Genomic DNA, 22,086 nt, shown 5'->3' on the forward strand with positions numbered 1-22,086 from the left:
GATTATAAAACACTGTTTCATTTTTGCCATACTGTGTTTTAATTTCACTGTTTTAGTTACAAAACATCTATAGCAACGTTTCGAGCACATTTTGAATTAATATACTTTTTATTTGGACAAAAAAACAAACTTAATCTTAGTAGAATATTTCAGTGCTTATCTTAGGTAGATTTGTTACTTTATTAATCTTGAAATAAATAACAAAAAAGTTAACTTTTCCATCATCAATTAATAGAAGGGGAATAAAAGAAGTTATGAAGCATTTCAAAAAGTTTTTGGGTTTAATAATTACAACACAAATGTCCTACTCAGAATATGGATCAAACAGATTTTTTTTTTAACTTTAATCAAAGAAAAAAGTTTCTTTAAAAAATGGATAAAATTAATTTTTACAGAACAACTATATTTTTCAATTGAAAGAGCTTTATTTTTATGTCCACTTTATTTTTATTGACGGTTTTATTTATTTATTTTGAATTTAATGAGTTAATTAAATGTATTTCTTATATATTCGACCACCTCTGATGATCAATCCAACCACGTCAACCTGGTTCAGTGAAGGTAGGTTCTGTCTCATATTCTGACTACAGCGCCCTCTACTGGTACATATAGGTGATGCTCACCCAGAGCGGGTCTCCCTCCAGGGGCCCCACCATGGCCATGAAGAGCGGCTGCTGCAACAGGGCGAAGAGAGCGCTGATCAGAGACTGCAGGCCCGTCAGGGTTCCGAACTGAGATGAGGGGTACCTGCAGGGGACACGGAGAACCATTAGGTGGCGCCAAATCACACAAAAACAACTACTTTATCCAGTAACGAGAGTATTTTATACTCAATAATGTTATCAAATAAATACTCACACAGCAGCATATAGTCCTCCGACTGCAGAGTGGATGAAGCCTCGGACGATAGTGTGCAGGATGAAGGATAGAATCTGAAAAATAAAAACGTCACATCCGTCAGCTGGACCAGTAGATGCAATTTAAATCTCAACCGCTAGAGGTCAGCAGAAGACTAGAAAATAAACTGCCGCATTATCCAGTCAAGAACATCATGTCCAGCTTTAGGTGTTTACTGGGATGTTTTTGATTTTAAGGTCTTTTACAAGGACATGTTGTCTTTTTTTACAGGGAGGGGGGTGTTTGAAATACAATACAGACAATTTGATCTAGAATACACGCAAATATTTGTTCAGGCTTTTCCTTGATTTTCTGGAACTCCTGTGTTGTTCTCAGTATTATCTTGATCTTTAAAGTATATACTTTTTTGAGTATTGTTTTGATTGTTAAAGCGCTTTGTGACCCTGATCTGGAAAAGCGCTATATAAATAAATATTACTTACTTACTTACTTACTTACTTAATTTAGAAACACACAAAGAGAGGGTTCAGTGTTGAGGAAATATTTATATATTTTGGTATTAGCCATAATAAAAGAGAAAGTGCTAATTTAACATTAAACCATTTTTTTCATTTTGTTTCATTTTTTTCTACTGGTAACTAATGTGTTTTGAGGGAAACATTTCCAAATCAGAATTATTTTTATTGTATTTTTATTTTTAGGACTTGGGTGCAATTGCAACTTTAAACAACCAAAAAATAAAATCTTTAACATGAATTTAAATAAAACACAAAATACATTTCAACTATTTATATAATTCAGATTTATATTCTTACATAAACGACAGCAGAGAGGTTATTCTAGAAGATAGATATTACATTTATTTCTGTAAAACAAAACAAAAAACATATATATGTTGTGAAACACTAAGTTAATGAATGTATTGTTTATAAACACAACTTTGTGTTCAAGGTCAAAAGGCCTGATTAAGTGTATTTTGGGGGAAATTGAGAACATAGACCCCAAAACCCTCAAAAGTTTGCGACAAATCTACCTAGTAGTTTTATTTTGGTGGGGGATTCAGAACATGGTCACACCCGGAATAAACTGTTTATGTCGATTGTGTTTTTTTTGTGTTTACCTGCAGCTGAAGGTTGGGGACGATACACACGACCCCGAAGCAGACCAGCAGCAGGTTAGTGAAGATGAAGGCTCTGGTGGAGTTCATGATCTTCTGGATCTGCTTGTCGGGACGACGAGGCTGACCCGGTTCCCTGGTTCGACGAAAAGATTGAGAAATGAAGTCTTTGAGTTTTCATGACGTTTCCAATCCCAAGGTGCGTTTCATTCGTTCACCTCTGGCCCGGTTTGTCGCCGTCATCCTCGCAGGCCTTGAGCTTCCAGTCCATGACGTAGCCGATCACGGGCGACGTGGCCAGACACAGCAGCTGCAGGACGCCGAAGATGGACGTGTAGACGCTCACTGGAGACACAGAGCAGGTCATGTGATCAGCGGGGGAGACGGTGGGGGGGGGGGGGTGAGTTCGAGTGCGTCACGACAGACGAGAGACACAGAAAAAAAAAAAAGAGGCACAGAAGCTGAGCTGAAGGTTTCTTACCCACTTGCATCCTCCCCACTGCACAGCAGCGCAAGCAGCATGAGTGATCGAGAGAAAGAGCAAGTGAGGTCAGCGCAGAGGAAGAAGCAGAGAGAGGTGGACGTTCAACACTACTGTTGTTAAATACATGCGTCTGAATCTTACAGTTCATTCATAATCTCTGTTCCTTATCTTATCTTAGACACTGTCAAGTCGCAGAACCGTTGATCTACTTTAGAAATGTTCCTCTTCGTGAACACAGCGTTGGCGTCGGTCGTACCTGTGTTGAGGTCTCCGTCGGTCAGAGACTCCAGGATGGTGTTCATGGCTCCCATGTAGAAGATGAGGCGCAGCTGAGTCACACACATGGTGATGAGGCTGAGCATGAAGATCGGGCTGAAGATGCTCTTCATGAAGGACTGAGCTGCGGAGAGGAGACGAGGAAACACGTCAACCAACATCCTGATCTAATGGTGGGATTCATCATCGCCACCATCATCATCATCATCATCATCATCATCATCATCATCATCATCATCATCATCATCATCATCGTCATCATCATCATCATCATCATCATCATCATCGCCACCATCATCATCATCATCATCATCATCATCATCGTCATCATCATCATCATCATCATCATCATCGTCATCATCTCCATCGTCATCATCGTCATCATCATCATCATCATCATCATCTCCATCGTCATCATCGTCATCATCATCATCATCATCGTCGTCATCCTCATCATCGTCATCTCTATCGCCATCATCATCATCATCATCATCTCCATCATCATCATCATCATCCTCATCTCTATCGCCGCCATCATCATCATCATCATCATCATCATCATCATCTCCATCATCATCATCATAATCATCTCCATCATCTCCACCATCTCCACCATTGCCATCATCATCATCTCCATCATCATCATCATCATCATCATTATAATCATCTCCATCATCTCCACCATCGCCATCATCATCATCATCATCTCCATCATCATCATCATCATCATAATCATCTCCATCATCCCCATCATCTCCACCATCGCCATACTCATCATCATCTTCTCCAGCATCTTCATCATCATCATCTCCAACATCTCCATCAGCCCCATCATGGCCATCATCGCCATCATCATCATCATCGCCATCATCTTCATCATCATTATCTTCATCATCATCATCATCATCATCATTATCATCATCATCTTCATCATCATCATCATCATCATCGCCATCATCATCATCATCGCCATCATCATCATCGCCTCTATCATCGCATCATCTTCATGATCATCATCGCCATCATCATCATCTCCATCATCGCCATCATAGCCATCGCCATCATCATCATCATCGCCATCATCACCATCATCATCTTCATCATCATCATCCTCGCCATCATCATCATCATCATCATCAGCCTCTGACCAGCCTGACTCCTTCAAGGATGTTTCAAGAACTGAAACAGAATTCTGACGGCCGTCACATGACTGACTGACGCATCAAAAAAATTCTGCAGAGCTTTCACCGGTATATTCCTGTCTGATTCCACTTCCTGTTGATGACGCACGCGCCCGTCAACCAGCTGAGTCGGCATATATTTAGAGGACATGTAAACCTGTGGTCAGACTTCTCGTGATGACAATGCACGTGTCAAAAAGATTTTTCCCACCCGTTTTCTTGTAACTAAGCACAAAAAAGTGGGGGCCACTAGAGGTTGATTCTTGTGGAGACTACGCAACGTTTAAGGTCAATAAAAGCATAATAAGACATTATAAATTAATTGATATATTAGTCACTGATGGCTCAACCCGTCTTATACTTCTATACATTTTAAATCAAACACGGTTGTTTTTATAAAGGGTGAACCTCACCAGAGTTTGCGTTCCTGGTTGTTGTTGTTATTAAATTTGCTAGCATTACTAATTATTCTAATTAACAAAAAGGTTAATTTAAGATTTAAAAAACCTAATTTAAGTCTATATGGTGCAAAGTTTCACTAGTTCAAACCATTTTTTCGTTTTTTGTTGACCTAAATCCTTAACCCTGGTGTTATCTCAGGGTCAAGATGACCCGAACAAATGTGTTTGAGGTATCCCTTGTGTTGTTGGGTTCAGTTGGTTTTACATAAAGCATGATTCTTTGACAGGAACAGGTTTGATATCCATCCAATTTTCTACCAATTTGATGGAAGTTCTCCTCTTGCTTCCATCACAACAAACTGACTTCATGACCTTTGGCAGACTCCAACTGCTAACATTTCTTGTGGAAAACTACAGTTGTTTTTTTTCCTGGATTTGTTGATCCTAAATATTCCCTCTGGCTCTCGGCTCCCACAGCAACCGGGCCCTCACCTTCAGGAACACCCGGGTGTCGGAGGTATTTGACGAAGGAGGGAGTTGATCATTAATCCGATATGGACGGAAAGTCAACTCAGGGCCCAGTATGGAGGGTTAATGGAGCGTTTGAGTGCCTGATGGAGCAGATGGAGGCTGTACCTCGACACTTCAACAACAGGTATTCAACTCCGTCGGTTAATGGTCACGCACATCCGAACACATCCAGTCCGTGTAAGTGGACCAGGGATCTCCTGCCGGTGCTGAGCCACTCACAGGGTTCTAAATCCCTGCCCTACACCTGCTGAGAAGCCATTCCAAGAACTGGATCCGAACCAATTCCACGGTCCACTTGGTACCAAAGATTCCAAGAGGGAAAAAGACCGGGACCCACCCAGTGGGAGTCCCTGACCCTGCAGGGTACTCGGGAGTGTCGGTGGACGTCTTGAGATGAGGAGACGTTTCAGGGAAAGAGATTTCGCTGATCGTTGTGTACAGATCTGGGTCAGAGCATGTGGTGAAAACGATGTCAACTCGAGGATAAGACTAATAAGCAGCTCTGCCGCAGGTGGGCTGAGACCTGTGGGCTACTAAGCTCCATCGAGGGGATCACCTCATTAGGATGTTCAAGACCTTGACCATGACTGAAACAAGAAGTTAACGAAGAACGTTTTAACTTTGATTTCAGGAGGTTGCCAGGTATTATCATTGTATCCCTCTTTATACTGTTCATTCCATCTATGGATTTTCTTCTTCTCTGATATTCCAACATGAGTATCTCACGATTCTTTAGGGTCAAGTTGTGACAATAGTTCTGGTAGCAAGACAGAACCAGAACCAGAGCTGAGACGTCAACCCAGTTGAGAATCTTAGCGATGTGCTGGTATCTTGTGACAAGCGTGTCCAAACAATCATCCATTGAATGTGTGTCAGTGAATTATTTAAGTGTGACTTTTTCTCTCGATTCTACTTTTTCGGCGACTTGTTTGTTCAAGAGAGCAACACTAAACTGTTTTTCACGGAGATTTTTTATCACATATCTATTTATAAATGATACTAAAACGTTTTTATCGAATCCAGGTCAGAAATGATGAAGCAGAAGCACACATACAAATTTGTTTCTTTGTTTGGCAAAATACTTCATACTTCACATCATAGATTCAGCAGATGACGCTCATATAACGTATTCTTCGGATTATAAGACACATTAAGGTCAGTGCGGCTTTGAAGTATTACTGTGAGTCTCTGTAGTATTACTCTGTTATGCAAGGCTCTGTAGTGAGGATAATCAAGGAGTAGTACTACGGAGTACAACAGAGGCTTGCAGAGTAATAATACTTGTGTCACTTGGATTAATACAATGGAGCCTCACGGAGTAATATTATGAAGATTCACAAAAAAATAACATGGAGACTCGTAGAGCAAAGTAATACTACGGATCTTCGTAGAGTAATACGACAGATACAAGTAAAGCACTACCACAGAGCCTTGCTGAGTAATACTACAGAGGCAAGTAAGGTACTACCATAGAGCCTTGAGGAGAATTTCTACAGAGCCACAAGGAGTAAAACTGAAAAGAGACAAGTAAATTACTTTCACAGAACCTTGAGGAGTAATACTACAGAGGCCTTGGAAATAATACTACGAAGACAAGTAAGTTACTACCACAGAGCCTTGATGAGTATTACTAGAGAGCCTCACGGGGTAATACTACGGAGAAAAGCAAAGTAATACCACAGAGTCTTGAGGAGTAATACTACAGAGCCTCGCTGAGTTATACTATGGTGACAAGTAAGATACTGCAACAGAGCCTTAGGGACTAATACTACAGAGCCTTGCGGAGTAATACTGTGGAGACAAGTAAGTTACCACCACAGAGCCTTGAGGAGTAATACTACAGAGCCTCGCGGAGTAATACTACGGAGACAAGCTAGGTACTACCACAGAACCATGAGAAATAATACTACAGCGCCCAGAGAAGTTATACTACAAAGAAAAGTAAGGTAATACCACAGAGCATGGAGGAATAATACTACAGTAGTCCAGGGAAGTAATTTACAAAGACTTGGGAACATGTTATGGAGACTTGCAGCTCAATGAACCTTGCATAGTAATCCTACGGTGCTTGTAGAGTATTACTACAGAGCCTTGTTGAGACATAATATGTAGCCTTGCTTTGTAGTTTAGCAATATGTTGATATATTTTACACAATGTATACAAACATTTGTAGGTCAGAAAGTACTAACATAATTCATACATAAGACGCACATTAAAGGCTTTTACTATATAGTCGGGAATACATGATATATAAAATGTTTTTTTTGGTAGTTACTTGAGTATTTTCGACAGCTGCTCTGGTATTTGCTAAGAGTCAACAAATTGAAGCAAGAGAGCGATTACACCTCACTCTGGAATGAAAGCTTTAAGCTATGACGTGAAAACTGATGACGTAACCGTTGTTCCTGGAGATGTTGTCTAAACCTACTGCTGTAGACCAAACACCTGCGGAACTCACCCGCGACAAAAACATGTTTACATCCCAAGATGAACGGATGAACTTTATTACTTACTCTCCTCCGGACGCTTGGTCTTCACCTCCAGGTCCATGGTGGACAGACACAGCTTGTTGGCCTCCTGCGTGGCCAGGTCTTTGGGTTGCTGGTGATGCTGCTTGATGGAGTTGCCCACGCTGAGGCGGCGCCCCACGGTGGTCACCTGCCGGTAAAACTGCTTCCCGGTGATCTTGTGGTCGAAGCCCAGCCAGCTGAACTTGATCTTCACTCTGAAGGAAGAAGTTAAATCCTGGATGATTCAGCAGATTTCTCAGGGGGGCTCCTGGTCTATATTACGAGCAGTTTGGAAGGTGGATTTAACTTTAAGCTCCTCTGTTATGTGGCCTACAACAAGCCCTTCTAAAAACAGCTCGGGGGGGCTACAGAGGTAAGATGTTTTCCTCAAAGAGCTCGTAATAGACTTACGTGAAATCCATGTCCTCGGGGCCGGGGAAAGGCTCCAAAGGCCAGTTGAGGAAACAATTGAGGAACACCAGGCAGGCGCAGCAGGCCCAGACCAGCAGGATGGTGATGAAGGTGATTCCAAGGTCGTAAATCACCTGCGAATGAACCCGTCGCATTAAAAAACGTTTCGAGCCAAAACATTTTTTGAAGACGTGAAGTGAAAAATCACCTTAATGCCCGGGAAGGTGACGGCGGAGGAGGCGTAGGATCCGATCATCAGGGCGATGAAGGTCGAGCGCAGGTCTCCGAACATATTTGGCAGCTACACACAATAATATATAAGTATTGTTAATGACACGAGTATTACAAATTGAACATGACATGTTTTATAGCCACAAAACAAACGACCAGGAATTCCCACTTTTATAAACAACTTGTTTTTTTTCGTCTGACTGGTGGAGTTTATTATGTCAGTTTAATCACGTGGTTCAGTTGAAAGTAAAAATCTATATGTTCCTGTTTTCTTCCTGTACCTGCTGTGTCTCACAATAAAATCTCACATATTTGCACATTATCTTCATGACATAAAGAAAAAACTTTCTCTAGGTCACCTCTATTGTGCATCATAAACAAGGCATTATCATATATTTATTACGTTTTTATATATGATGTTATGATGGTTTATAATCATTATATGTAATAATATGGAGACAAGTAAGGTACTACTACAAAACCTTGAGGAGTAATACTACAGAGCCTCGCGGACTATGGAGACAAGTAAAGTACTACTACAGACCCTTTAGGAGTAAAAGTACAGAATAGTAATAATACAGAGGCTTGTCAACTTAAATAAGATGTATTAAGTATTGTATAGTGGTGGACTTTTAGAGGTTTAAGTAAAGTGGGAACAAACACTTGTAACTACATTGTAATTACAAAAAAAAAAATGTTTTCCTTCTGAACAGATGTTCCAATTTTGATTCAATCAAATACGTTGATATCTGTAATAACAAAATACAATGTTCACACTTTACTTACAGCTCTCAAAGTCAGTGTATTCAGAAGCTTTCTAAAACATTATGAACGCTGGATTTATAATGTATTAAATCCATCACTTTTGCAAACTTTATAAACTGTAAAGTTGCAACACTTGAATATAAACGTCCATAAAACAATCTATAAAACATTGTATACTTATCATAATTTAAAACAACAGTCAACAATGCTTAAGTATTGAACTTTAGGAGCTTTAAGTAAAGTGGGAACAATGACTTTAATAACTAATAATAATAATTCATAGTAATTACAAATAATAGATACAAATTCCTTCTTATGTTGCAATTGTTATTCAAACGAATACAGTGTTATATGTATTAACAAAATACAGTGTTTACGCTTCATTTAATGCTCTCAAAGTCAATCTCTTATATGTAGCATTTATTAACAATTTATCAATTACACAACTTGTACTACTTTATAAACCTTTTTTTATAAGTTTCTTCACATGGTTTTAAACCTTCAAAACTTCTTCTGTAAAGACTATAAATGCATCATAATTAAGAATTCAAAATTCAACAGAATTTTAACTACTAAGTGGTGGACTTTTTTAACATGAGCTTTAAGTAAAATGGGATAAATTGGGTAATTACAATGTAATTACAAATAACACATAAGACTTCCTTTTGACCAGATGTTTAAATTGTAATTCAATACAGTGTTATTTGTAATAACAAAATACAGTGTTTACGCTCGCAAAAGTCATCCTGTCCTGCAGAACTCCAAAACATTATGAACGCTGGATTTATAATACATTAAATCCAAATACTTTTACCAAATGTTGCGACCTTCGGAAGATATTCTATAAATGCATCATAATGTCTAATTAATTTTTTTATAATGATTTATACAGTCGATCATTCGTTGAAAATGTGAATTATGCAGCAAATAAAAAGGCAGATTAAGTAGAATAAGAAGTAGACTTGTGTTTACACACACACACACACACACACGCACATATTTGTTTCATCTGTGCATGAACACAAAGTACACTCTGTGCTGTTGTGGAGTGTTTTTGTCGCTGCTTTGAAGAGCATCAGACAGAAGATCTTTTTTTTCTCTCCATAATGACATTTCACTGGCGAACAAGAGTCGACTCTGTATGCAGCTGAACATGTAAACAGGAAGTCGTGACAAAGACGTCGGCGGCGGCGGCGGTAGCGTCGGGGCGTGAGAGCAGGACTCGCCCCGTGACTCCCTCACCAGCTGCCGAGTCAGTTAAGAAAACTGGGGCGAGAGGTTCTTGCTTTAAAAATAGACGTGTTATCAAGAATCCCCTTTCATGGACCCGACTGGTGCATCACAGGTGAAGTTGGCACCGCGGGGGGGCGGAGCTCATTAGCCCGCCACTCAAACCCACTCACCCCCAGAACACACGTCACCCCCTGGAATATCTGGACCAAAGGTTAGTTCCTTAAGAGTCGCCCCCCCCCCGCCCCCCCGCCCCCCCATCCTGTACCACCTCCCAAATAACAAGCTCCGCTAACAGGAACGGTCCGGTTGTGACGCTGCGCCGGAGGAAACTGACCTTTGACCCCGTTTTGACGGAGGTCCAGTGCGTCCTGCTCGGTGATGAAACTGGGTCGACACTGCGCCGAGTCGACAGGTTCATGTTTCACTTCCTAAACGTGTCTCTTGAGCGATGGTTGAGATACCAGAGGAAGTGGATCTGCTGCTCAACAAACCACCGAAGGTTTTATCAACTCTTGAGAACAACAAACATGCGTTTTCACATGTAGTCGTTTTGCTTTTCTTGTGATTTATTTAAACAGAAAATAAACTTCAACGCAAACACATAACAACCGCGCCCGCCTAACTTATGGTGCCAACTTAAAAAAGAGAACTCCCATGATGCCTTTCTACACACTGTTTGATTTAGTGACAGCGGAGTGTTCACTACAATACTGTATTTAAATTCTATGTTACCAATGTCACATGAGATCGGCAGCTACGATTGGTTGGCTGGGCGGCAAAGCATTACGGGATCTGTTCAGGTTTGCGAAATTTTGTCAATTTAAACGGTTGAAAAATGAAATGGTCACTACTTTGTGGATTTGTTTAATGCAGGGGGGGTTTCAGAATATAACCGCGGCAATAAAAGAGGTAGAAATATGTATCTTGTTTTATTTTAATTGATTGTATTTTATGAATCTGTTTTTATTTTTTATTCTTATCATTTAATTTTTTAATATTCTGCAATGCCACCACAACAAATGTGTTAGTTGAGTTTACAAGAGCGGCAATAAACATTTATCCAATTCATTAATTAAATAAAATTAAATACAATACAATACAATAAAATTAAATTAAATTAAATTAAATTAAATTAAATTAAATTAAATTAAATTAAATTAAATTAAATTACTGCCATTCAAAACATGTTGATACATAAAGCTTTTAGCGTGTTGTGTAGTAAATTTAAAATTTAATTTGTTTAAATGTAAAAAGCAATCGTTGAGGATGACGTTGAGGAAATGAGAGAGAACGTAACCATGGCGATAACCGAGGTGTATCTGAATGTTCATCACATTTTTTAAATAGTTTTTCAAGCATTCTTTTTCCTATTGGAAACTGCTTTTTTTTTTTCAAATTGAAGGACAGTTTTCTGGTTAGATTTTTTTTTTTTTAATAACGCTTTAAAAACGCATAAAATTTCTTTTATTTTTAATATAAAAATAAAAATCTACCGACTCAGTTGGACAATCTACCTTTGTTTTCATAATGGTCGGGTCACCCCAGGTGATCACTCACGGAGCACCGAAGCAAAACAACCCAGTCAAGAGGGCGAGATGCCAAAGAGAAAAACACATTTTCCAACAAGTCCAAACAGTGGCTCGTCCAGATCTTGTTGATCTTGCTGAGCCGTGGTTTGCATCACTGCAGAGTCACGGTCGGCCGCGGAGATTTTCTCAGAAACATGTCAAAAAACTGGTTTGATCGGCTCCAGAAGGAGGAGGAGGAGGAAAGAAAAAAGGAGTAACGGCGGGAACAGCTGTTGGCATGGAGAAGATAACAGTGTTTTCGTAGCCGGAGTCAATAACACGTCAGTCAAACACCGAGGATCGTTGTGAAGCCTGGAGGACAAAAGAGTGTGTTTCACACACACATGATAACCGGGTCACACACTTCATTGAGAGAAATCTAAACGGTTTCAATTGTGTATAACTTCATCTGAATGTGTTGCTCAACGTCAAGATCAAACCCAACACAAACAGTTATTATGATGAGTCAGCGTTTGTTTTTTTAACTAAGGAGGAGAATCCAAGTGGAAATCTCTTCAAGAATCCATCTTATTCTGAGTCACTGCCAAGTCCTGCAGCAAATCTCCTTCTGTTTCATAATGTTTGCTGAGGCGAGCGTTTAACTGACACAACAACAGTGTGTTGAAAGTACAGCTGAACGAACACTTCGTCAAAGACTGTAAAATTATCATTAACTACAGTTTATATTTGGTTTATAGACTTAATTGTTGCTTCTATGCTCAGAGTAGCAGCAAACAATTCTCATCTTCATTTTCCCTTTTTGAAACTTTGACTTTAAAAACATCTAAAAATGTGTTACCTTGTAACCTTCATAATAAAAACATCTTCATTTTGTTATCATGACTTTCATCAAATTATTTTTTTCTGTTAAGAGAACCTTAATAGCATATGCTGTATTTGGCAATGTTGCAACAGTGGAAGTTTCACTGTCCTGACACTGGGGAGTAGCCATAAACTTTATGTGTATATATAATGTTACGTACTTCTGCTTTAATGTCTCTAATGTTGTTCAAATATCCAGAATAAAGAACATGTTTATTGCCAGTTTTGTTATAGGACTTTTTTTCTTTTTGACAGAACATAATAGAGTGAATGAAGTTAATTCCAAATAAAAAAATGTATAAATGAAATGAGATCAATAAAATAAAACAAGTGACTCATACATTTAAGTGCAGATATTTCATTCTATTTAGTTGTATTACAATTTGATTACTTTTAATACTATTTCTTTATATGCCATTTTATCGAAATATGTTTATATATATTTATTTTTGTTTCATTCTTCTTATTTCATTTGTATATGCTGTAGTGCCATCACAAAACATAACTATGATTTATTTACAAAAGTGGCAATAAAGGTTTCTGAAATTTTATAAATTTAAATTTAAATTTAATTTTTTTTTTGGTTGTTTTTACTGCCATTCAAACTATTTGTATGCAAAAAGCTTTTAGAATGTTGTGTAGTAAATTTAGAAACGAGAGAATAGAAACGACAGAGTAGAAAAGAGAGAGTGGAAACGAGAGAGTAGAAACGAGAGAGTAGAAACAAGAGAGTAGAAGGAGAGAGTAGAAACGAGAGAGTAGAAATGAGAAAGTAGAAACGAGAGAGTAGAAACGAGAGAGTAGAAGGAGAGAGTAGAAACAAGAGAGTAGAAACGAGAGAGTAGAAACGAGAGAGCAGAAACGAGAGAGTAGAAGGAGAGAGTAGAAACGAGAGAGTAGAAACGAGAGAGTAGAAACGAGAGAGTAGAAACGAGAGAGTAGAAACGAGAGAGTAGAAACGAGAGAGTAGAAACGAGAGAGTAGAAACAAGAGAGTAGAAACGAGAGAGTAGAAACAAGAGAGTAGAAGGAGAGAGTAGAAATGAGAGAGTAAAAATGAGAGAGTAGAAATAAGAGAGTAGAAATGAGAGAGTAGAAATGAGAGAGTAGAAACGAGAGAGTAGAAACGAGAGAGTAGAAGGAGAGAGTAGAAATGAGAGAGTAGAAACGAGAGAGTAGAAACGAGAGAGTAGAAACGAGAGAGTAGAAACGAGAGAGTAGAAGGAGAGAGTAGAAACGAGAGAGTAGAAATGAGAGAGTAGAAACGAGAGAGTAGAAACGAGAGAGTAGAAACGAGAGAGTAGAAACGAGAGAGTAGAAGGAGAGAGTAGAAACGAGAGAGTAGAAATGAGAGAGTAGAAATGAGAGAGTAGAAACGAGAGAGTAGAAACGAGAGAGTAGAAGGAGAGAGTAGAAACGAGAGAGTAGAAATGAGAGAGTAGAAACGAGAGAGTAGAAACGAGAGAGTAGAAATGAGAGAGTAGAAACGAGAGAGTAGAAACGAGAGATTAGAAAAGAGAGAGTAGAAACGAGAGAGTAGAAACGAGAGAGTAGAAACGAGAGAGTAGAAATGAGAGAGTAGAAACGAGAGAGTAGAAGGAGAGAGTAGAAACGAGAGAGTAGAAATGAGAGAGTAGAAACAAGAGAGTAGAAACAAGAGAGTAGATGAGCCGCTGTAGCAGAACAATCTCAGCGATGGAGCGAGAGAAAAAAAGGGAAACGAAAGAAGAGAGTTTGCAGCAGTTCATGGAAGCGTCTGTCGCAGCACGACAGAACCAGTTCCGACTGGTCCTTCCCTATAACTGGTTACAACCGCGTCCATCATGAAGACGAATGAAGCCTCCGGTGAACAAACAGCAGGTTGACCTCATGTGTGCGAATGGATCCAAACAAACCATCATCTTTCTAAACCAGTCCAGGTTCACCAGGACCTTTATTTTAACATTAAAGTCAATTATTTGTACAATGAAAGGTTGAATTTGTTTAGTTTTTTCAACCTGTTGTCTCAGGGTCAAGGTGACCCGGAGGCCTGAAAACAAATGTGTTGGTCACGTTGTGTTTGTGATATCCCTTGTGTTGTCTTTGGTTTAAGGTGAGCTTAAAACAAATGTGTTTGTGGTATCCCCTGTGTTGTCTCTGGGTCAAGGTGACCCAGAGGCCCGAAAACACATGTTTTTGTGGTATCCCTTGTGTCGTCTCTGGGTCAAGGTGACTCAAAGGGCCTGAAAACAAATGTGTTTGTGATATTCCTTGTGTTGTCTCTGGGTCAAGGTGACCAGAAGGGACTTAAAACAAATGTGTTTGTGGTATCCATTGTGTTGTCTCTTGGTTAAGGTGACCCAAAGGCCCCAAAACAAATGTGTTTATGGTATCCCTTGCGTTGTCTCTGGGTCAAGGTAACCCAAAGGGCCTAAAAAAATGTGTTCATGGTATCCCTTGTGTCACTACAAACACATTTGTTTTCAGGCTTCCGGGTCACCATGACCCAGAGATAACACGAGGGTTAAAAAAAAACTAAAACAATGTTTCAACATTGAAAAACAATTAACGAACAATAATACCAACAAAACTAAAGAGACAATGTTACTGATCCTAGGAACACAAATAATCTGAGTTCTTCATGAATGATGCCGTTGTGTTAAAGAAAAGAAGTATAAAAGTCGTCTTCAGTTCGATGCTAATCTATACAATCTATACGTCGATGTACAAACGTGACCGACTCTCAGGGAACCACTCCCTGGCGTCAAGTCCACGTGCAGAACCCACCCGAGGAACAGGAGGAGGAGTTAGACTTGAACTCTGGCAGACATCATGTATGTGGACGTGTGTGTAACATGAGGCCGAGCATGGAGGAGAAAAGAATCACCTTCTTCAGCCTCACTTTTGTTTTCGCTGGAATGTGGAGAGCTGACTCCGCATCACAGCACAAGCCGTGAAGTTACTCAAGACAGAGAAGATCTTACTAAAGAGTTTGGATTGTAAATCTTACTGCAAAAACGTAATAACTGGGGTTTAAATCTCAATATTTACCTGTATTTAATGAGTGTGATACAAACTACTGTATATAATTTAGACTTATTAAGTGTATTTAATGAGTGTAATACAAACTACTGTATATAATTTAGACTTATTAAGTGTATTTAATGAGTGTAATACAAACTACTGTATATAATTAAGACTTATTAAGTGTATTTAATGAGTGTAATACAAACTACTGTATATAATTTAGACTTATTAAGTGTATTTAATGAGTGTAATACAAACTACTGTATATAATTTAGACTTATTATGTGTGTATTAACAGATAATGTTTTATTTATGAATAATAAAAGTGCCGTTATCTTAACATGTAAGAAATATTGACTTATAAAAGTGAAAAGAGTAAGAATATGGGTGAAAAAAACTATCAATATCTAGTTCTTTAGGCGAAATGTCAGGTTTTTATACATATTTCTTGCCTTTTTCGGAGTAAATAGGTATTTAAAAAAGGTATCCAAATAGGTTTTTAAAGTTTAAAATCATATTCTAAATTTTCTTTTTGTCACATTTGTATCTAATTGTGTTTTTAAATGTCCATTTCACCGTAAATGTGTCTTTTTAATTTGATTTCTGCACCGTTTTATTCTTGAAATCTTAATTCAATTTGTGTTTTTTGACAACTTTACCAGACAATCCATTTGCCTTCTTCGAAAAAAAAGGATAAGCTACAAAAACGACAATCTGTGGCGCTGACCTTCAGCCGGATAGAACCGGTTCTTAAAATAGGCCCCGACACGAGAGGGGTCGGGGGCCCACATGTGCAGGTCCTGCAGAAGCAGTTGTTGAAACGAGAGAGGATGAAAATAAGCTGCGATGACGGAGCAGGTTCCAGCCGAGCCACTTCTGACTGCGTGTACTTTCCCCTGCGGAGAGCGACTCACACAAGCTACTTCCTGTTCGCCTCCAGAAGAAGGTCTTATTATGGCTCACGGCCAGCGGCAGTGAATTATAGATGATAAATCTCCTGGTCCGTGTCACGTGCACGACACTGTGATGCAGCATTTTTTTTTTTATCCCTCTAACGCGTGAGGAACTGGACGCTGCTTTTTTTTTTTTTACTTCCCCTCATTTTTCTTGCTGACCCGAGGTGCCGGCTGGTCCTCGCTCTCCCGAGACGCGGTCATTTATTAGAGTGTCTCTGGTCAGCCTTGTTTTTTAATGGAGCAGAGATGGACGACACACACAGGAGGCTATAGAAGTGAATCAGAACCGTGACGGCTTTGATTTAACAATTCAAAATGTTCAACTTTGAACTTTCTTTATTAAGCATTGAATTAATTTTTAGAATTATATAATTCAATACTTTGTATATTTAAAGGTTGAATCAGTTGGGTTTTTTTTACAGTTTGATATTCTAATTCCAAAATGTCATTTTCTAAATTCAATCCTTTTTTAATTCAATATAAAAATGTAGGTAAAAAAGTATACAAAACCAACCGAACTACTAGATTGAAATTTCAGCCAATCATGCGACGCACAGATGATCACATGACCACGTATATTATCGCAGATAATGGTTTTGTCTTCTATACCAGAATTTTCATACTGAATTTAAAACACACAAAAAATATTGAATTTAGAATATATAATATTTGAAATATTGCAAATTAAATTACTATGTAACTATAAAAATGTGTATTTTAGTTTTTATTTAATGATCCAATACATTTAACCTTCTTTAAAAAGAATTATTAAATTTAGTAATTCAACAAAAATATTCAATGCAACAATAATTAAAAACATTCAAAGACAAACATTTTGAACATTAAATTCAATAATTTAAAATTCTGATGAGTCAGAGATCATCCTACTACCGATACCATTCCATCTCTTCACAGCAACAGAGTTGTGGAAACTTGACCTTGAACCAGTGACCTCTCTCTCTATTAGTACTGGTCAAGAAAACATGACCTTGAGAAGGTTCTTACCGTCAGTGAGGTAAAGGTCAAGCACATGCCGCCGAACCCGTTCATGGCCAGTGCGAGGAAGATGAGAACGGACAGACCTGTGGACGAAGACGATGATGATTTGACACTTTTTACAGATTAAAAAAAATATATTTAAACTTTAAAAACACATGTGGGTCGGGAGGCAAAGGCACTGAATCCATTTTTAAATGTTTGATTAGTCATTCTATGGTTTGTAACTCAATAAAGTTTATTATAAACAAAATAATTCAAATGTTTATTAACAATTAACATCTAAATATTCAAGGCGTTTGTTCATTTTAGTGTTGCTACTAAGACGGCCGCCATCATTACGTCCTCCGTAGCTAAAGAAAGAATAGAAATCCAGTGAAATCGTGGCGATGACTGAGGACGAGAGGATACAGTCGACTCTGGCAGCTTTTAAAGTTGATGTTTGATTTGAAAAACAAATTAAATAGTTACGACTTAATCAAGAGTCATGTGGTCTGTAAATTCTGCAACAACCAGAGTCAAGTACTCGACAATACTACACATATATACTTGTTACTACAGTATCACTGTATATCGTATCGTGATACGTATTGTATCGCTAGATTGTTGCCAATACACATCCTAGTATCGATACAATAACAGAATTAACCGTGATCCTGGCGATGACTGAGGACGAGAGGATACAGTCGACTCCAGCATCAGTTACTACAGTATCTTAATATGTCGTACTATTGCCCCTGTATCGTGATACTTATCGCATGAACCAACTCTTGCCCTTATTCACCCCCCAGACATTAGTATTAAATTTAAGGCCCCTTATTTTTTCTTAGCTGGACAATTTTGGCCCCCGGGGTCTTGACTATTAAAACAAAAACATCAGAAACGAAATGAACCTACTGTTTGGGTCGCTGGCTCCGTAAGCGATCAGGAGGCAGGAGAAGGCGAAACAGGCGCTAAGAGAAACAAGAGGAGACGTTCATTTAATAATAAAAACCATGTCGTGTTAACGTCTTTGTTCGTTAACCGGACGTTCAGCGCGACCTTTACCTGCCGAGGAGGCGGAGCTTGCGCGGGCCGTACTTGTCCATGACGATGCCCATGGGCAGGGTGATGGCGGACAGCAGAAACGAGCCCACCGTGAAGGCCAGGTTCAGCATCTCGTCCTGGTCCTTGCAGATCTGCCAGCCGTTCATCTCCAGGTACTCCTCCTCAGGGATGGAGATGATGGAGATGTTGGAGCTGTTGGAGCTGTTGTCTGGAGACACATGGTTTTTGTTTAGTAAAATATGACTTTTCAAAATACTTTTTTTTACCAGACTTTGTACATACAGAGTAAATGTTGTACATGTTTGTGTAACTTAAACATATTTAAGATGTGTGTGTGTGTCTGTGTTCAGAGAAAACACTTGTCAAACCAGCTGCTAAACACACAAACACAACTTCGGTCGACAAAAGTCTTTTTGTTTCTCCACCGTTTACACAAGATACCGAAGTGTTCCTTTAAACATAGAAGTATAATCTGAGATTACAGCAGATGGAAAATAAATGTTAGTTTAATCCAAAACCATTTCCTTTCATTACGATCAAATTTTTAAGACGGACAAAGTGAAATAAGTCATTAAACTAAATGTTTTAAACTATCAAATTAGCGAAAATTAGCGGCATATTTTTAAAATAAAATAAAAAACTTCTCTACTTTAAAGACATAGTTCATGTTGATACTGTGACTAATAATGTCAGTGTTTAAGATAAGATAAGGCACATAGATTATTAAAGTGGACAATTGTATTATTACACTTCCTGTTGTGGTTAATATGGGAAGGAATTTGACGGGAGAATGGAAAGACATTTTCGCTATTGTGGACTCCTTGTTTGAGACCGTTTTGAAACCAAAATATGTATAAAAAAAAGTATCCTCTCGTCCACAGTCGTCGCTTGAATCTCGCGGGATTCAATTGTTCCTTTAGCTATGGGATTTAATTATGTTTAAAATAGGAATTATTTTATTTTACACAAATTTAATTGGAGTATAAACTATAAAATAACTATGAAAAGCGAAAAGATCTATACAGTGCTGTTGACCTCGATGGCCAGAAAACAAATGTGTTTGTGGTATCCCTTGTGTTGTCACCGGGTCAAGGTGACCCTGATGACCAGAAAACAAGTGTGTTTGTGGTATCCCTCGTGTTGTCTCAAGGTCAAGGTGACCCCGATGACCAGAAAACATTTTTTTTGTGGTATCCCTTGTGCTGTCTCCAGGTCAAGGTGAACACATTTTTTTTTTTTGGGGCCATCGGGTCACCTTGACCCAGAGACAACACAAGAGTTTAGGCAAACGAAAATGGTTGTGTATATCCATGAGTTAAAGCACCAATAAGTATCTGTTTGATCATGACAATGAGATGCTCGTCATTTGTCCTTCACGCTAACTTTGCGATGGGCTGAGTAAGCCGCAATGCATGATGGGATTTACTTGCACAAAATGAGGCCGAAAACACAGACTTAGTGTGATTACGTCACTCTAGAGTCAACATGTTGTTTCTCGCACATGGAGGAGAGGAAACACAACAAAGCTGGTCAACAAGCTCCAGGAATAGTGGCGAGTGAAGAACCTTCTGCTCCACACCAGGAGACTATATTTAGCCTGAGAATCCTTGGGTTGCGACTCTGCATGAGTCAACACTGAAGAACCCTCGGGTTCACCTGCAGGACCCTGAGACCGTTGGTGCGACGAACACGTGTTCTGGAGGTTCTGAGGCGGAACAGAAGGAGGAACCGACGCCAGATCTTTATCTGTGTGTGAGACACAGGTCCACGGTTCTGGATTTAAAACTGACACCACCAGAGGCTGAAACATTATGACCAGAGGCTGAAACATTATGACCAGAGGCTGAAACATTACGACCAGAGACTGAAACATTACGACCAGAGGCTGAAACATTACGACCAGAGACTGAAACATTATGACCAGAGACAGAAACATTATGACCAGAGACTGAAACATTACGACCAGAGGCTGAAACATTACGACCAGAGGCTGAAACATTATGACCAGAGACTCAAACATTACGACCAGAGGCTGAAACATTACGACCAGAGGCTGAAACATTATGACCAGAGACTGAAACATTACGACCAGAGACTGAATAATTATGACCAGAGACTGAAACATTACGACCAGAGACTGAAACATTACGACCAGAGGCTGAAAAATTACGACCAGAAACTGAAACATTATGACCAGAGACTGAATAATTATGACCAGAGGCTGAAACATTATGACAAGAGACTGAATAATTATGACCAGAGGCTGAAACATTACGACCAGAGACTGAAACATTACGACCAGAGGCTAAAACATTATGACCAGAGACTGAAACATTATGACAAGAGACTGAATAATTATGACCAGAGGCTGAAACATTACGACCAGAGACTGAAACATTACGACCAGAGGCTAAAACATTATGACCAGAGACTGAAACATTATGACCAGAGACTGAAACATTATGACCAGAGACTGAAACATTATGACCAGAGGCTGAAACATTATGACCAGAGGCTGAAACATTACGACCAGAGACTGAAACATTACGACCAGAGGCTGAAACATTACGACCAGAGACTGAAACATTATGACCAGAGACAGAAACATTATGACCAGAGACTGAAACATTATGACCAGAGACTGAAACATTACAACCAGAGGCTGAAACATTATGACCAGCGGCTGAAACATTACGACCAGAGACTGAAACATTACGACCAGAGACTGAAACATTATGACCAGAGACTGAAACATTACAACCAGAGGCTGAAACATTATGACCAGCGGCTGAAACATTACGACCAGAAACTGAAACATTAGGACCAGAGTCTGAAACATTATGACCAGAGTCTGAAACATTATGACCAGAGACTGAAACATTATGACCAGAGGCTGAAACATTACGACCAGCGGCTGAAACATTACGACCAGAAACTGAAACATTATGACCAGAGTCTGAAACATTATGACCAGAGACTGAAACATTATGACCAGAGGCTGACACATTACGACCAGAGACTGAATAATTACGACCAGAGGCTGAAACATTATGACCAGAGACTGAAACATTATGACCAGAGGCTGAAACCTTACGACCAGACTGAATATGAAAATAAGAGGTAGGAAAATAAAATAATATTATTCAAGAAATAAATCTATTTAAACTAAGATTTCCCGGTAATATTTATACATTTACGGCTCAAAGTCGAGTCGGATTCCGGATTAGATTTCTGATCCAGATGTGTTTGATTGTGTTTGGAGACTACGGGCGTCGGAAAACTAGACAACAAAACGCACACCTATACAAACACAAAAGAGTTACATAAGAAGATGGACGTGCCCACGTGATGACCAGGTTTGCTCAACATCAGTGGAGGTTTTGTTGCTCAAACAAAAGTGTTTGCTCACTGTGGAGATGATTCTTCTTGAGATGGTCTGAGGTTAGGTTCAAACAAACAGTGTCGAGAAGGTCGAGGTTTCCACCCTTGAGTGTGTGTTTCTTCTTCTGTTGACTCAGGTTTGAGGTCAGCTGTCGGCTGATATTGTGACTGTCAGCACTTTATAGTTGCATCTTAAACACTGACCTGCAGACGCTCAGTCCATCAACACTAGAGTCTCACTGAACCGTGACTTCTTCAAAATAAAACTTGGATTAGTTGCGTTTCCTTCTTTGTGTTTAGTTCTTTGTGTTT

The 22,086-nt window shown here is 39.1% G+C and overlaps 1 protein-coding gene across 1 annotated transcript in view; it reads right to left on the minus strand.

The window, feature by feature from the left end:
* The window catches only part of LOC148075053 (large neutral amino acids transporter small subunit 4-like), a 31,593-nt gene that overhangs the window by 3,842 nt on the left and 5,665 nt on the right, over nt 1-22,086 (minus strand). The window contains exons 3-13 of the mRNA XM_087795188.1: nt 18,394-18,601; nt 18,244-18,299; nt 17,356-17,432; nt 7,979-8,071; nt 7,771-7,904; nt 7,363-7,574; nt 2,716-2,859; nt 2,194-2,320; nt 1,979-2,111; nt 859-932; nt 624-747 (exon numbers count right to left, since the gene is read on the minus strand). Of these exons, the coding sequence (XP_087651314.1) occupies nt 624-747; nt 859-932; nt 1,979-2,111; nt 2,194-2,320; nt 2,716-2,859; nt 7,363-7,574; nt 7,771-7,904; nt 7,979-8,071; nt 17,356-17,432; nt 18,244-18,299; nt 18,394-18,601 (1,382 nt within the window). The remainder of the gene's footprint in view (nt 1-623; nt 748-858; nt 933-1,978; nt 2,112-2,193; nt 2,321-2,715; nt 2,860-7,362; nt 7,575-7,770; nt 7,905-7,978; nt 8,072-17,355; nt 17,433-18,243; nt 18,300-18,393; nt 18,602-22,086) is intronic.

This window comes from Callionymus lyra, chromosome 7 (genome assembly GCF_982586985.1).
Source record: "Callionymus lyra chromosome 7, fCalLyr1.hap1.1, whole genome shotgun sequence".
NCBI classification, from domain to species: Eukaryota; Metazoa; Chordata; class Actinopteri; order Syngnathiformes; family Callionymidae; genus Callionymus; species Callionymus lyra.